The sequence below is a fragment of the Ipomoea nil genome, unplaced genomic scaffold, assembly GCF_001879475.1.
Source record: "Ipomoea nil cultivar Tokyo-kokei standard unplaced genomic scaffold, Asagao_1.1 scaffold3321, whole genome shotgun sequence".
Taxonomy (NCBI): Eukaryota; Viridiplantae; Streptophyta; class Magnoliopsida; order Solanales; family Convolvulaceae; genus Ipomoea; species Ipomoea nil.
The window spans coordinates 4,433,191-4,449,396 of NW_017619749.1; the positions used below are offsets into that span (position 1 = coordinate 4,433,191).

The 16,206-nt window shown below is 34.0% G+C and overlaps 2 protein-coding genes across 2 annotated transcripts; one reads left to right on the plus strand and one right to left on the minus strand.

Moving 5' to 3' along the window:
• Positions 1 to 521: 521 nt before the first annotated feature.
• LOC109169659 (leucine-rich repeat receptor protein kinase EMS1-like) lies at positions 522 to 1,866 on the minus strand. The gene has a single exon (XM_019318521.1). It carries the CDS (start codon positions 1,658 to 1,660, stop codon positions 581 to 583), a length of 1,080 nt encoding a protein of 359 aa, XP_019174066.1. The 5' UTR covers positions 1,661 to 1,866; the 3' UTR covers positions 522 to 580.
• Positions 1,867 to 6,931: 5,065 nt separating this feature from the next.
• Positions 6,932 to 13,464, plus strand: LOC109170486 (protein S-acyltransferase 8-like). The gene is made up of 5 exons (XM_019319621.1): positions 6,932 to 7,292; positions 8,682 to 8,867; positions 10,317 to 10,616; positions 10,735 to 10,968; positions 12,679 to 13,464. Exons 1-5 carry the CDS (start codon positions 7,254 to 7,256, stop codon positions 13,186 to 13,188), a joined length of 1,269 nt encoding a protein of 422 aa, XP_019175166.1. The 5' UTR covers positions 6,932 to 7,253; the 3' UTR covers positions 13,189 to 13,464.
• Positions 13,465 to 16,206: the final 2,742 nt, after the last annotated feature.

Here is a 16,206-nt window from a genome sequence, read left to right on the forward strand (position 1 = left end):
GAAACAAAGCACCCTTTTATAGTGTCTCCTTCCCCAAATTCCGCTCCAAATGTGTGATCCTCGTCACCCAACTCATCTTGTCATCCAAAAAACGCGCACACGAATCTTCCCATGAACAACAATGCTCGAAACCCTTGCCACCGCCTCTTGTTGTCCAATAAATGGCTTCCCATTCGAGGGTTGCCATTGTAGCGCCAAGACTTGCACATTCAAGAATGATCACAACCATTCCGATCCCTAGCCCTTCTATGTCTTCCTACCCCTCCTCTTTCACCTCATTTACTAAGGCCTAACACCACGCCGTTGGGTTACCCCACTTTTTATAGATCGATTGAGCGATTATGACCCACTTACATGTTCATGAGGACCTTTAAAAAATTGTCATTCAATATATATGGAACATTCTTACTTAGAATATGTTATACATAATTACATCAATTTCATCACTACATATAACTAAGGTGTCTAACTCTCTAACCAGAAAACACTACAACTAAGCATATCCTTACTCGCGATCTGCAGGATAGAATTAATCAATGATTGAATGTGTGCTAAAAATATAAAAATTGTCACAATAATTTCACGTGGAAAGCTTGTTCAACATCATAATAACATCATCCATGGCAGGTCTAGCCTTAGGTGCTTCGCTGCTACACATTATTGCAATATTAAAGTAGTGGGTGAGATCATTTTCCTTTATATCATGTTTATATAAGCTGGAATCAATAATCTCATTGTACCGATATTGTGAGACCATGTTGCTAGCCCAATCGACTAACCTAGTCTCGTGTCCATTCTCACCTGTGAAGGGGAAATTAGGCCGTCTTCCGGTGATAATTTCCAACATTAATACTCCAAAACTATAGATGTCTCCCTTTGCGGTGGCTCTTGTTGCACCATTTATGTATTCTGGCGGCATGTATCCCATTGTTCCGGCCACTTGAGTTGAGACGTGTGATAAGGACCCTTCAATTCGCCTAGCCAATCCAAAATCTGCGATGTGAGCTTCGAAATTTTCATCTAATAAGATGTTACTGGCTTTAATGTCTCTATGGATGATCGGAGTATCCAAGCTATGCATATAGGCAAGCCCTTTAGCAACTCCTTTGACGATCTTAATCCTAGTTTCCCAATTCAAAGGCTCCCATTGGATAGTGTCTGCCACGTCGGGCGCCGACGTGTAATAAAGCCATTGGTCTAGACTGCCGTTCTTCACCAACTCGTAGATGAGGACCCGGTCCAAACCCGTGGAGCAGTAACCGAACATCTTGACTATATTCGGGTGTCGGATCTTGCCGAGAGTCTCCATCTCCGCCCGGAACTCGCGGAAACCCTGGAAGGCGTCGGCGGACAGCTTCTTCACGGCGACTTGGAGACCGGACGAGAGCTTGGCCTTGTACACGAGGCCAAAGCTGCCGTCTCCAATTATGAGCTCCGGCGAGAAGTCCTTGGTGGCGATGATCAGCTCCCCCATGTCGATCGGATTGAGATCCGTAGGGTCAAACGTCGCGCTCTCGGAGACAGAGGCAGAGGAAAGACGACGCTGGTAACGCCGTTTTGCGGAGATCCTGCAGAGAACGAGGACGAAGGCGGCGATCAAGGTCAATAGGATAATACTTCCAGTAGCCACAAGGACTTGCAGCAGTAAAGGCACCCCCATAAAGATAGAATAAACCTGTAGATCGATACAGATATTGACATAGACTCTAGAGTGAGAAGTTTATTGAAGGAAAGGTGAAGATGATAGGGTGAGGAACGGTGTGGAATATAAGAGCCGTCATTAACGGTGAAGTTTGGGTGGGTTTTTCGAGAAGTGCAATCCGTCAAAGTTTGGTACAAAACAAAACCGTCAGAAATAAACCTTCCTCTTTTTCTTTCCCTTAAAAATACTATTTGGACTTTGTAACTTCTTTTTTTTTTTTTTTTTTTTTTTGAAGCAAAACAAATAAATACTATTATTCATAGATTATTAAGTCTTCTATCATAACATTACAAATGAAAAGAGGAGGAGGAACACTCACTTCTTGTAACTTATTTATAAACCAACTCCCAAACAATAATATGGACTGCCCTTTTCGAAAACCGCTTGACAAAAGAAATAGACACATGACTCAACAAACTAAGTCTATCTTTAATATCACATAAAATCAAATCAAAAGAGGATAGCCCTCAATTAGAATTTAGACTCTGGACTATTGTTAAAGCATCAATTTCCACAACAACTTTGTCAAAACTACCATCTTTGATCCAGCCGAGAGCTTCTCGGATTGTTACTGCTTCAGCTTCCTTTGGTTTGAACACCCCTTTCCAGGGATTGCATTTAGCTGCTATGAAATGCTCATGCTCGTTTCTTAGTATCCAGCTAAACCCTATTTTTCTCGCATTTCCATCTAACCGATGTATAGACTGTATTGGACTTTCAACTTTATTCCATATTTTTACTCTCTCAAAATTTTGATCAATGTTAATAATTTTATTAAGATTCACATTATAGAGATAACTTATCATCTCTTGACACATTAAAATGTACAAATGATTTGGTCCTGTTTGGTAAAAAATTGGCCTATATGCCAATTTTGGCTTATTTGATCACTATTAATTGTTTGATTTAGTTAAAATATCAATATAAATGTTTGGTTAATTAGCCTTTTGTAACTCCAAAATGCTAAATTTTAAAAAGCTACTCCAAGCAACTTTTTCAATTAGTTTTTTGAAAAACAAAATTATACCTAACAGCTAATTTACCAAACACTTTTTTAGAATAAGCTAATGTTATCAACTATTTACACCATCTAATTAACACAATCAGCTAACAGCTAACAACCATTTTACCAAACAGGACCAAAGTAAATATTAGAAATCCATGTAGTATAATTCTTTTTGAAAAAGCTTATAATCCAAATTTATTTGATTTTAGAGTGATAAATTGATAATCATAAATTTAATCTTTTCACTTCAATTCAAACTTTTTATAATATTTAGATTATAATTTTACAAGTTAATTACAATTAATTTATTTGATATATATATATATATATATATATATATATATATATATATATATAAAAGAAAGTGATCCCTCATAACAGCTCAACTCTCAATATTTTTTTATTATTCTTGTTTTTTTATATAATTTTTTCATTTTTAGTATTTCATCCGCAAAATAGAAGATTGACAACTTAAAAAAAATTGTATTCTTTAATTGTGGTATATTATTCATATTTTTGTCCAAAAATACGCTGAAATCAAGTTTTTTATTTTATAAATAAAATATCAAGACTAAAGAATATTATAGTTAAAGAACAAACATTACAAAGTACTAAAATATCATATATTAAGTCAACATTTTAATAAAGTTTAATAATTTTATTGCTCCGGTGTTAAAATTACAATTTTTTTTAAAAGCTAGGAATAACATATTGCAACAATAAAAATTATAAACTAAAATAATTAATAAGAAATAATTAAGGAATTAAAAAAATACATTTTTTACCAAACTAAAATCTCACATGTATTTCCAATGCCACACAACAATTATCTGGCGGAAGCTGTGAAATGCTCTGCTCGTGGGTGTATCTTCCAGAATTGTCACGTTTCATTCCCAAAATTCACGGAATGGTATTGTTGCCTTTGGGATAAAAAAAAAAAATGTATGATTCAGTATTGTTTCTGTGCCATGGCCAAGCCCAGCCTTCACTTTAATATGCATTCCTTCTCAATGAAAATTTCATAACCTTCTTCCCCCGTCCCTACGCAACCATTTCACTATTTCTTCACACAATTCAAATTCAATTCAATCCAACCATCCCAATTCAATTCCATTCAAACTTCGGGTGTGTTTGGTTGGTGGATTTTGCACACAGAAATGAGTATAAAAGTGATTGTTGTTGTTTGGTTGATAGATTTTTAGAACATCACTATGGGTTTCGAATATCCCATCAATTGAAAAACCCATACCCAAATACAATAAGGGTTTCATTTCCCTTATTCATTCTCAAGCACTACTATTAGTAACCATTCCCATTCCACCCTACCACCAAACATGTTAAATACTTTCACCAAAACCCATTACCATTACCAAGTATTTGATACCCATTCCGATTCCGATTCCTATGTGCGAACCAAACACACCCTTCATGTAGTTGCTTTTGTTCGTCAAATTTCAGTTGCTCCCTCAATCCTTGACAATTGTGTGTGTGTATATAGGCAAGAGATCACATGTGGTTATATGTTAAGGTAAAATCTCAGTCATTGATCTTATCAAAATCAACAGCCTAAAATGAAGACAAATTTTTTAAAAAAATGTGGTGGCATTATGATAATTTTGCGTAGGTTCAGAGTTTAAGGTGTGTAATTTTAAAATTTAAGGTGCGTAAGTTCAAAGATTAAGGTGTGTAAGTTTATAGCGTTATGCATCTAAGTTTTAAGTTCAAGGTGTGTAGATTTATACTTTAAGGTGTGTAAGTTTATAACTTAAGGTGCATGTGTTTAAAGTTTAAGGTGCGCCAATTTGACATTTAAAGTGTATCACTTAACACTTGAGGTGCATCAGTTTGACACTTAAGGTGTGTCAATTCGATATTTAAGGTGTGTTAGTTTGACACTTAAGGGTGTCAATTCAACATTTAAGGCGTGTTAGTTTGACACTTAAATAAATCAGGTTGTCACTTCATTGACACTTAAGGTGCATCTATTTTAAACTTAAGCTACATCAGTTCAACAATGAAATGAGGAGATAAGTTTACTATAATATATACTTGAAGTATAAGTGGTTGGAAAATGTCCAATCATTTTACTACGATTCATTTGAATACAAAATTAGATTTACAAGTTACAAGAAATGGAGGATGGTGGTTGGATGTTGAAAAGGTGAAGTTGATGACATTATAAATCGAACTGCAATAATCATGGCGGTGACTTGTGCTCGACGTGCCATACTCATCACAATAATAACAGTAGTGGTGATTATGTGTTTGATTGGGAGGAAAGAATTATGAATGAAAATAATTATAATTCAGTATGAAAAAAATAATGTAGGAATTTAAATTATATTTTTAATAGGTATGAATAGAATTATTGTGGATGGGAAGAAAAAAAATGATATACAGACTTAAATGTCATTGTGTAATAACACTCTGTAACAATAATATCAATTACCAATGATACTTTTGTTTATTTTTTTCATTTTTTTCCCACAAGTATTGAAGTGCAATTCATGGGGTACCCCATGAATTGTGCAATTCAACAAAATGATAAAATTGTAATTTTTTCAAACCAAACACAGTAATTTATCTTTGCAATGGAAAATAGTAGGAAAGGAGTTCCAACTACATCCAACCAAACACCCCATCAATGTATATGATAGTGTTATTTTTCTCACGATTATTGAGTGATTAAATAACAATAGTTCCGCTTAAATTGATCGAATAATTGACTTGATAATTACAATATTCAAGTTTAATTTATTATGGTAATTTTCTATTAATCTTTCTGAGCTAGTTATGAGCAACTTAAAGTGTGTTGTTTATTTGTGGATTACAAGATAGACTTCACTGTTGGATAGTAATTTCAATTTTTTTCATAAATTAAAGTGGTTATTGATGGCCAATTACCATATAGTGTTATGACATCCCGGTTACTCATCTAAATTGTTGGATGGTCATAAATTTGAACTCCGATGATGAGGGCTTAGATTCTTTAAAAAAAAATAAATGGTTATTGATTAATACACATATATAGATAGTCAAATGTTATTATGGACCAAGTGTACTCATACTTTTGTTAAATCTGTATTCTCTATCATTGAAACATATGAGAATTATGGGCCAGTTACTAACTAGAAAATTTATCAATTTTTTATTTATCAAATTTTATAAAAAAAAATTGAAAAATTAGAGAACATAAAATAGAAAACAGGTTTATTAGCACAATTTTTTATTTTGAAAACAATAAATAATTTTTGAAAAACTGTTTCCTAAATTGAAAACAGAATCAGCTATCATCTATTTGATTATACTATAACCACATATCACCACCATTTATCTATTTACATATTTATTCATTACTATAATTACATTTATTATCATCTTATTTTACTTATCAACGCATCTTATCTTTTCTAATCACATTTACTTATATAAATATATCTTATTTGTAGTTATGTTATATCGTAATACACGTTTGGTCCAAATATCGGATATTGAAATTTCACATATATTACTATATTAGAATTCAAAATAAATTTTATATATTTGTATACATGTCATCCAAATGAATATATCCAAAAATATTTTAAATATTAGCTCAAAAAATATTAATATCATCTAAATTAAATTTTAGGTGAACTTAATAGGTTACTGGTTCGGAAATATTTTTAGTTATGTTATATACAAATATAAATTTGGTTTTGATATCAAAGGTGAAAATCTTACAATATACCTTTTAAAAATTAACAGTTTATATATAGAATACACAATTTTAACATATATGTAATTAATTACTATGTTTTATATTCACAATTTCCTTTCAAATATTACAGTCACACAATATTATCAGATTCAGATTTAATGACTTTATATTGTATTTACAAATTACTTTCTACAATTATTATGAATTTTGATTTAGAAACACAATTTATATTCTAAAAATTAAAAATTCACAATTCCAATACTAAAAATACACAATATATACGTCAATTAAATCAAGATTTACCTTACAAGATAGACCTGTTATATGATATAACAACTCGTCTCTAGTCTAGTCTAATATAAATTGGTATATTTGTCCGAAATAGGAAATATTAAACAGTAATAGACAAATGAGAGATAAATATCATGTCACTGTTGCAAAAGTATGACATAAGATAGAGAATATATATAAAATGGTAATTCCAAATTTCGAATTAGAAAGAAACACATATATAGGGGCGCACACACAGAGTTGTAAAACTCCAAAACCGCCAACCCTTCTCTCCCTCTCAGATCACAGAAGCGACGACACCCACCTGCGCCCAACCCTTCTCCGTCTTAAATCCTCTAAAACCCATCCAATATCCCAATATTTACGGCTCCTCCCATCCCAATACCTTCAATTCTTCGCCCAATGTACTGAGATTTATTTTCTCCCCGTTGGGTTGGAGTGGGATTTGGCTTGGCTGGAATGAATGCTTCTGAGTTCCTAGTCGCCGACACCATTCCGGCCTGAGTTCAAAGATAGGGAGAGAGAACGACGAACACGTGAGTTGTGGCGTGCACATGGCAAAGCGCGTATACCAAGTTTGGAAAGGAAGCAACGTGAGAATTTTGTCTTTTCTTGCTTTTGTAATCTCGCCATTGCTTCCGTCTTCGTTAATTTCGCTGGAGATTTTAGTGGTCTTGTTTGATTTAGTTCTGATTGCTTCCTTAATCGTAATTCTAACTTTGACTTGTATGCGTGGCCATTGTTCTCAGACTAGTTTAGTCAATAATGGCGACACTGGATTGGATATTGAAAGCACTATTCTGATATTTTTAGGTTTTTTTTCAGTAGCCAAGCATTGTTCTTTCTCCCAAACGTATACAGTATACTGTTTTTTTCTTCCAGTGCGTGTAAGATGAGACTAAACCATCAGTTCTGTTGTATGGTACTTGCAAATATTTTGATAACTTCTATCATATGCTTGTTATGGTGTACTGGTTAGAGATTTATTTTGTATCCTTTCCCAGCTCTATAGGTATTCACTTCCTCAGACCATGCAGCTGTATAGAATTTGCACAGTAACACACTACTATGGAAAATGGATTACTTGTCTCCAGGCAAATGGAGAGAGGACTAAACAGAAATTTTATTACAAATGAAATTCTGGGAAGTTATATATGATATAACAGATTGAATTCCAGCTAACACACACATACAATTGATAGTTTGATACACAACCCCCTTTTTCTCGAGGAAAATTCTGTATAGCATAGTAGATATCTTCAACGTAGATAACACTTGTAAAATAAATAGATATCTTCCAAGTTAGTTAATAGGATGCTATTTACCTAGATAATTTTATGTGATCAAAATGCCTAGTTATTAGCTATGAATGAAACTACTTCTCATTCCATGTTATTTTATGGAGTTGTGTATGAACATACTTATAACTGAGTACAAAAGAAAGAGGAGGATGGTGTGTAGTTCCAGATGTAGAGATAGATGAGAGCATATTGAGCAAAAACTTTGATGTCGTTCATGTACCTGCAATTTATATAAATAGAGAAATTTGATTTAGCTTCAACCCATGAATGCTAGTTGAAGTTATTGAGTATCAGAAGTGAGAACTCTGAAACTTATACATTGTCTGTATTGCTTATATATCTCTTCAGAGAGGGTTACGTTCTATCTGTATTTTATCCTTTCTTGCAAATGGAAAAAACATTCTTGCTTATTCTCTGCATGCTCTTGAGTCTTGAAGACACCAATCAAGGACTAGTATATGATTAGATGGTGACATGATGTATGCTGCAGAATTTTTATGTTATATTTTTATTATATAGTAAAGGCATTTTTCTTTTATATGCTTCACCTCGTAAACCGTTTATGATTTCACTCTAAATCTCTGATCTATTAATTAATTGGCAACTTGTATATCTGTATGCGTGCTATCCTTGAGTAATTCCTATTCAAGTTTTCTAACAAGCTAATTTTTTCTTATACAGAAGTTTTTTCTTGGTGGAAGGTTGATATTTGGACCTGATGCAAGATCATTGCTCATCACTTTACTACTAGTCATTGTGCCAGTTACTATTTTTTGTGTCTTTGTTGCGAGGCATCTTCGCCATCAGTTTTCACCGCATAATGCTGGATATGCTATTATAGTGGTATCAATTGTCTTTACCATTCATGTAAGTCCTGTTACTACTCATTTCACTCTGGAATACTGTCTTATGCACATGATTGTAATGTTCCATGTACATGGATTATATGGTGTTACTTATGCTTATTGATAGATTTCAAATGATATTGTTTTTTTTTTTTTTTTTTTTTTTTTTTTGGGGTTTTTGCGTCCATACATATCATTCAGTGCTTCTCCTTCCTCCATTCGCATACAGGAGATGAACAATCCATAATTCAAAAGCATGATTGAACTTCTGAGCATAATGTTAAATGAAATCACATTATTCCATGTGACTTTAAAGGCATATGGCTGACATTGTCGTGCCTCTGATAATTCTATGTTACATAATCCTTATGATATGGAAAATTGCGTAACACTTGTGAAGGGAGAATGCCACCCAGTGGATTGGGCTTGGCCCACTCACTGCATTTGAGGAAGTGCATCCAGCCATCCACCCCCCATAGCCTCTACCATCAGATACTAATTGTGGTGTATTGTAGAAATTTCCATCGGGTTTCTTTTTTGGTTTTGTTGGGCATTATGGCCTATGGTTGTGTCGAGTAGTGTCAAGGACTCACTATGTTGATACTTAGTTTACATGATGAAAGGGTCTAATTTGTAAATCTTGGCAGTTTAGAAGTGTTAAATTGATGCAGTGCCCGTTTCCTTTAAATAAAACGTCTATACAAGTTAGAGTTGTGCATGAAAGGATTGGTGGCAATGAGGCATTATTTATGAATAGAACAGAGACTGGGCTCTTGGTTATGACTTATGAGCTATTCCTACTAATTTAAGAAGGGGGAACACTTTTCTGTATTTGGAATGGTGTTTGGAAATAGGGTTGGTGCTTCCAAAAAGATCATTTAAAAACTATGCATGATATGCAATCAGAAGGCAAAGCATGGCCTGAGGTAGAAACCAGAAAGGCTAAAGCCTCCTCAAAGTAGTAATTATGTGCTTAAAGCTTTTCAAAATCAACACTTTGGCAGACTCAGCTAACAAAATATTATTCAGCCTAAATTGTTTTTCCTTGTGTCTGAGATTTTGCTAGTTGTGAAAAGTCCAACTTGCATAACTTTTCATGGTATGAAGGTAGTCTAGCATGGCATAGCCTGGATTATGAATTTTGCTTGTATCCTAATATGTTGCAGTTATAGGACAACCTATTAGATAGGATTTGAATACCCATTGAAGACTTAGTGTAATCTCTGATAGGTCCATGGGCTAGTGCAATCTCTACCCAACTTCACTCTTTTAACGGCAAAGATTTGTGTAAAGTAAAATTTTGTAGCCCTGTAAGTTCCTATTTGCATAGTTTGTTTAATTAGCCTAACTTTTGCTTCATTAGGATTGCCTAGTTTTTTTTTTTTTTTCATTTCCGTTCTTATTTGTTCATCTGTTTGGCAGAAGAAAGATTATGTAGTGGCCTAGACTAAGTACTCTGATATTTTTTCAGGTATTGGTGTTACTTTTACTTACATCGGCTCGAGACCCTGGAATTGTTCCACGGAATTCACATCCACCAGAGGAAGAGTTCCGTTTTGACGCATCAGTAGATACTGGTGGAAGGCAAACACCAAGCCTTCAATTTCCTCGAACAAAGGAAGTAATGGTTAATGGAGTTCCAGTAAAGGTGAAATACTGTGATACCTGCATGCTCTATCGGCCTCCTCGCTGCTCTCATTGCTCAATTTGTGACAATTGTGTTGAACGCTTTGATCATCATTGCCCATGGGTGGGGCAATGCATAGGGTTGGTAGGTATTCACACAATACAGTCAAATTTCTTGCTCCTTAGATTTATAAACCTCATTTGTATCTAAGTTAATGAAATTGCCATCTTATGATGATTTATTGTCCCCTTTGATGATGCAGCGCAACTACCGTTACTTCTTTTGCTTCGTTTCTTCTGCAATGCTTCTCTGCATCTATGTATTTGCCATGTGTGCTTTCTATATTAAGGTTCTGATGGATGATAAACAGAGCACAGTATGGAGGGCTATGAAAGAATCTCCGGCATCTGTTATTCTCATGGCTTACTGCTTTATTTCTTTGTGGTTTGTTGGTGGACTCACTGGCTTCCACTTATACCTCATCAGCACTAATCAGGTCAGTTTTCTTTCCTCATAATATTCTTGGCTAAATGTTGGTATTTAGTTCCTCCTAGGTTTGTGTCTTATTTTAGAGGTTTGGTTTGAGCATTGAAAACAATATTGGAAAATAGAGATTATATTTCACATATCTTTCTTCACAGATCTGGATGTTGCCAGAGCCTTGTGCATTCCATCTCTAAAATTAATTAAAGCCATCCTGTGACTCTTTGAGTGCCACAAAAATTACTGCTAATTTGGGCACATAATGTTTTAGAGAATTAATCAAAGCTTTTTAGTTTCTGTTATGTTGAAAACTCTATTGTCCTGTAGTGCATTCCATCTCTAAAATTAATTAAAGCCATCCTGTGACTCTTTGAGTGCCACAAAAATTACTGCTAATTTGGGCACATAATGTTTCAGAAAATTAATCAAAGCTTTTTAGTTTCTGTTATGTTGAAAACTCTATTGTTCTGTATCATGATGAAAAAGGGTGGATGTCAAATTTTGATGATGATGATATTTAATGCACGTCTCTGGATATTTGCCATAACTTGTATATGTGGGGTTCTCTTGCCAGCTCTGTAGCCAAACTTGTACGTTAGATTTCTTGCATGAATCTGTGCATTCTGTTTCTTGTGGTGTTTTAATGAGATGGCAATTCTTTAACCTTTTTTTTAAAATTATATAAATTTTTAGTTCCTTGGATCCTGTATTTGACAAAAAGCCTTTGTTATGTGGGGATATAACTGATTTTGCAAATAAGCAATCAATAACTTGAAAATAAAATGGGCACTTGTGAAGTATGCATTTGCCATTATCAAGTTGCTTTATTGATTGTAAATTTCTATGGGATTACATATATATCGTTTCTGAAGTAAAAATCTGACAATCTTAGAAGGACATTTTATCATTCTCATTATCAGTTGTTTCCATCACAAAAAGGGGTAATGGGGGAGTATTCCTAGGGGAATGGTCTGAATGGAAAAGAATTTAGGTTCATTTTGAACTAGAAAATAGGACTTGTTGCAAATTCTGTAATGCTTGTTTTGAGAACAAGGTGACTCTTTTGGTTTAACTTATAAATTGATGAACCTCAAGGAATACTATGAATTACCATTTTGGGTTAATATGATCCCTGTTGTCTAACTTTATGTAGAATTATTACCAATACTTTCGTGTTCAATTCCCTCTCAATGCTTATTCTTTTTAATGCAAATCTTCTGTCCATTTTCCTTTATTTTAATGCTGTCAGGGACAAAATGGATGGAAGCCTTTTCTTGACTTAAAATGGATCTATTCCGTGAATCCTTTGAAAATTTCCTTTGAATCTTGAGATTGGTTCTAGGAATTTGAGTAATGTGCTATGTTTTACTAGACAGACAAAGTCTACTAGTAAGATGGCCTAAAATGGAGGTATATATGGTGGGAGTTCATACAAACCACTGGTGTCTATGTCTGGATCTTGGATAAATAGGAACATTCTATTCTTTTTATTTTGTCTGTATGCAGCTATATTGTATTGCATGTTAACTGAAATTATCATCTTCTGACATTTCCTTGCATTCCTCGTTCTATGTCCTTGTGTTTTTATGAGAACTCCAGTTACTGGTTTCTTATCTTTTTGGCAACTTGTAAACTATATCCTGACATCAACTATGTTTATGTGCTTCAATTCATTGTCCAAACTATCCATGATTTTTGACGTGCTACCTATTCTACTCTCCAGACGACCTATGAAAATTTCCGGTACAGATCTGACCACAGGCTCAATGTTTATAATCGTGGATGTTTGAATAACTTCTTTGAAGTATTTTGCACAAAAGTAAAGCCTTCACGGAACAACTTCAGGGCCTTTGTTCAAGAGGAGCCACCAAGGCCTCCTTTGCCTACAACTCGGGAAGGTGAAATGGAGGAAATGTGTGAGGATCGACGTGCTAAGGTAGAAGATGATCTAGACATTGGCGGGGACCTTTTAAAGATCTCACAGCGTCATGATATTGAAGACATTGAAGCAGATATACGCAGTAGAGGGAGTGATGTGCCCCACCATAATTCCTCTGAAGCTGAATCAGTAATTGGTTCAGAGAGGAAAGCTCCATCTTTACAATCAGACGCACGGCTTTCTAGTTGGGAAAGAAGAAGTGGGAGCTGGGAGATTGCCCCCGACGTTGTTGGCACAAACGCCAACGTCACAGAGAGCAGAAGTGTTGGCGCTTCAAAGGAAGCGTATCAATGAAAAGTATCATCCTGTACAGTCGTAATGGCTGACATTACTTTTTTTTCATTTATTTTTTGGTTCGCCGCAGCAATTGTGCCATTCGTTTAGGAGTAAATGTTAAATGGTGTCAAATGTTACTTACGTTTTAGGTGAAAAGAATGTGTATTGCAATTCATTATTTGCCCTCGTGCATTTTTCTTCACATTACTTTCTTGGATATGATTTGATGGATAGACTTGATTGTGTAAACTAGTTGCATTTGTTCATATTTAAACAACTTTACTTGAAATTCAATCAAGATTCCTTTGGCATGTTTAATTACAATGTGTTCCAAATTATGTTTCAATAGTTTAACATTCATTTCATCATGTACTTGAAGAAATTTTAAGGTGTGCACCAGTGCCTCTTACATTAAGTACAACTCAAAAAGTTTTGAACGTTGTATTGAACGTTTAGTCACTATTTGAGGATATGGATAATTTAAGAGCATTCCCATTAGGGATTTAGGACCAGTTTTTGAGGAGAAATGAGTGAGGTGAGAGAAAAATTGAGGTCAATAAATGAGTTTTTAGTCGAAAATGTGGGTCCCACTTAATTATTTTATTTATTTATTTTTTTTTTGTTTCTGCTCGTTGCGCAGAACTTGCGCGTCCAAGCAGTATTTTAGTTTTTCAGATTTTATTTTGTTTATTTCTCTTTTTTTCTAATCACACATACAAAAACTCTTCAAAAATCTACCATTATTGAGAATGCTCTAAGATGTAACTCTTTTTGGGCACTACGACATGCAAAACATACATTTTTGTTGTACTTGTTGCAAGAGAAACGGTTTTTTGGTTGATTCATAACAAAATATATTATTTTTGAATAGTGTAAGACAAGTCCACTGCTACTCGGAATTGAATAGGTGTATAGGACTGGAGTGGGTTTCTACTTTTCAACAGTCATAAAAAGGAAATGGAGAAAGACTATTAGATAGATATGTTCAAAGTATTATTGTTCTTTCTATTCAAATTATGAGACAGTGTATATTCATTTATTCTAAACATTACAAGACTGCAAATGCAAAACATGGAAGTTACTGTTTAGTGTGGAATTATTGGTCTTTAGACCAGTTCAATGTCATTGACTCTTTGAGTGGAAAGAACTTAGACCTAATTTATACAACTCCACAATATACAACTTTCTAATTGAAGAAAATTCCTGATTTTGAAATTTCAAGTTCATTGAATTTAATTTAATCTGTCTAGCATTAGCTTCTCTTTTTTTTTTTTTCTGTATACCAAACAAACTCTAGACATGTAAAAAAGAGTTATGTCGTTCTATTTTTTTACTGTGATAATTAATCTTTAGTTTTTAAATATAACTTAAATTTTCCCCTTTCCCCTCAATCTATGAGCAAATATCGTGTGAGAATATTAATTACTTTCTAAATATTTTCTTAGTATTTTCATTTAACCCAAAAAAAAAAAAAAAATGAGTTACCTATTGGGCAAATTCTTCTATGAGACCTCGAGGTTTTTTTTTTTTTTTTTTTAAGTATTACATTTTCCTACATAAATATTGTAATTTTAAAAATAAATAATTTGTTCGACTCTTAATATTACATTTTGATTTTTAAAATTATTATTATTATAATTATTTTTATTTTTATTACTTATTTTATATATATATATATATATATATATATATATATATATATATATATATTCTCAAAAGTATTACACTTTTCATTATAAGTAACTGTATAATTTATTCTTGATTAATATTACATTTATATCGTGACTCAACCCGTCTCACATAGGTTTTTTGACTGAAATGTGTCATTTTGTGGAAGAAGATACAAGAATATGACACTTTTTAAAATTGTACAAAATAGAGAAAAACTCATTTGCGACTTAAGTTTCTTGTAAAAACGCAAGTCGCAAATGAGTTTCTCAAAAATTAAAAATGATTTTTTTCTGCTAAAATACAACAAAATGCATGTCCCACATGCATTTCTCATATCTGACCCAATACTTAGGAGTTCATGATTAACCAACGATAATTGAGAAACGCATGTGGGCCCGTGGAACATGCATTTTGTCATAATTTAGTGAAAAAAAAATAATTTTGATTTTTTGAGAAACTCATTATATTTACGAGTTGCGTTTCTGACAAAAAACTTAAGTCGCAAATGAATTTTTCTTTATTCTATACAACTTTAAAAAATGTCATATTCTTATCTTTTCTTCTGTAAAATGACACATTTCAATTATTCTCCCTCTCACATATAAAATGAATCACGAGACAATAACCTACAAGTGAACTTTCATCATAAAAGTGTATCACGAGCATGGTTGCAATAGGCGCTAGGCGCTAGTCGGGCGGTAGAGTAGCGCCTAGCGCCTAGCGCCTAGACGGCCTAGGCGGGGCCTAAGCGGCCTAGGCAGTCGCCTAGGCGGCTAACTGAAAAAATGGAAAACAGTGCACGTGTGTTTGTATGTATGTATGTATGTATGTACATACATACATACATACATACATACATACATACATACATACATACATATATATATATATATATATATATATATATATATATATGTCATATAAATTAAAAAAATTAGCAAGGTCGAGTCGGCCGGGTTAACTCGGCTAACTCGACAGAAATTGACGAGTTAACTCGGCGTAATCGGTCGAGTTAGGCGCTAGGCGGCCAAATTAGGCGCTAGGCGGGCGCCTAGGCGGCCGGTCTCCTAGGCGAGAGCCTAGGGGAGAAATCGCCACGGCCTAGGGGCGCCTAACACCTAGGCGCCGATTACTCGGTGCCTAGGCGGAATTTTTGCAATCCTGATCACGAGACAATAACCTACAAAAGTGAACTTTCATCATAAAACTTAATAACTTATAATGAAGTCTAATATTCAACTATGCGGCACACACAACGCGTTGCGCATGTATAATAAAACAATAATGAGAGTAGTCAGTTGTTGTCCTTCAATTCCATCGTCTTCAAACTTCAATCATAATCACCTTCAATTCATGCACTCATTA